General features: G+C 69.4%; 1 protein-coding gene across 1 annotated transcript in view; it reads left to right on the top strand.

Moving 5' to 3' along the window:
- BAD (BCL2 associated agonist of cell death) overlaps positions 1 to 661 on the top strand; it is a 1,412-nt gene extending 751 nt beyond the window's left edge. Inside the window, exon 3 of the mRNA XM_025193250.1 lies at positions 366 to 661. Coding sequence (XP_025049035.1) covers positions 366 to 653 — 288 coding nt within the window. The 3' untranslated portion in view covers positions 654 to 661. The remainder of the gene's footprint in view (positions 1 to 365) is intronic.
- The last annotated feature ends 55 nt before the right edge of the window (positions 662 to 716 follow it).

The following is a 716-nucleotide window of genomic DNA, read 5'->3' as shown; positions in this document are numbered from 1 at the left end:
CAAGCAGGGCTCCCAGAGGGCCCCCCAGATTCTAGATTGAGCCCCCCACGCTGGCTTTATAATCCCTCAATTTGGGGGTACCCCAGCCCCTACACTCGGGCTCCCAGCACCCCCCATTTGGGACCCCCGCCTTGCACAGCAGAGCTGCCAGATCTCCCACAGGCTATATGGAGACCTCCCCTTCCAGCCCCACCCCCTCAACTTCGGGGAACCCCGGCCCCTCCACTGGGGTTCCCCATTCTCCCCCCCTGCCTGGGCTCAAGGCACCCACCATTTCGGGTCCTTCCATCTTGGGGGGGGCAACCCGCCTCCTCGGTGGCATTAGCCCATCTGGGCTCTCACAGGGGGGAGGGGGCGGTCTTTAGCCTCCCATAGCTGAGCCGCCACACTGGGGGGTCCCCATCCCTAGAGGTTGTCGGGGGTCCCCCACCCCCGCACTAACACCCGCCCGTCCGGCAGACCCCCGCACCCGCCTGCCCTCGGCACCCTCCGCAGCGGAGCCCACCGAGCCGGGGACCCCCCAGTTTCGGGGGCGCTCGCGGTCGGCCCCCCCGGTTCTCTGGGCCGCGGCCCGGTTCGGCCGGGAGCTGCGCCGGATGAGCGATGAGTTCGACGTCGTCCTGCAGGTTTGGGGGGGAGCGGGGTACCCCTAGTATGCAGGGAGCCTGGGGGTGGGGCTTGTAGGGTTGGGGGGCCCTGGGTGGGCGCTCTTGGGG

Source organism: Alligator sinensis, unplaced genomic scaffold (genome assembly GCF_000455745.1).
Source record: "Alligator sinensis unplaced genomic scaffold, ASM45574v1 scaffold1860_2, whole genome shotgun sequence".
In the NCBI taxonomy this organism is placed as follows: Eukaryota; Metazoa; Chordata; order Crocodylia; family Alligatoridae; genus Alligator; species Alligator sinensis.
The sequence above is the reverse complement of the archived record's forward strand: the minus strand, read 5'-3'. Positions and strand labels throughout refer to the sequence as shown.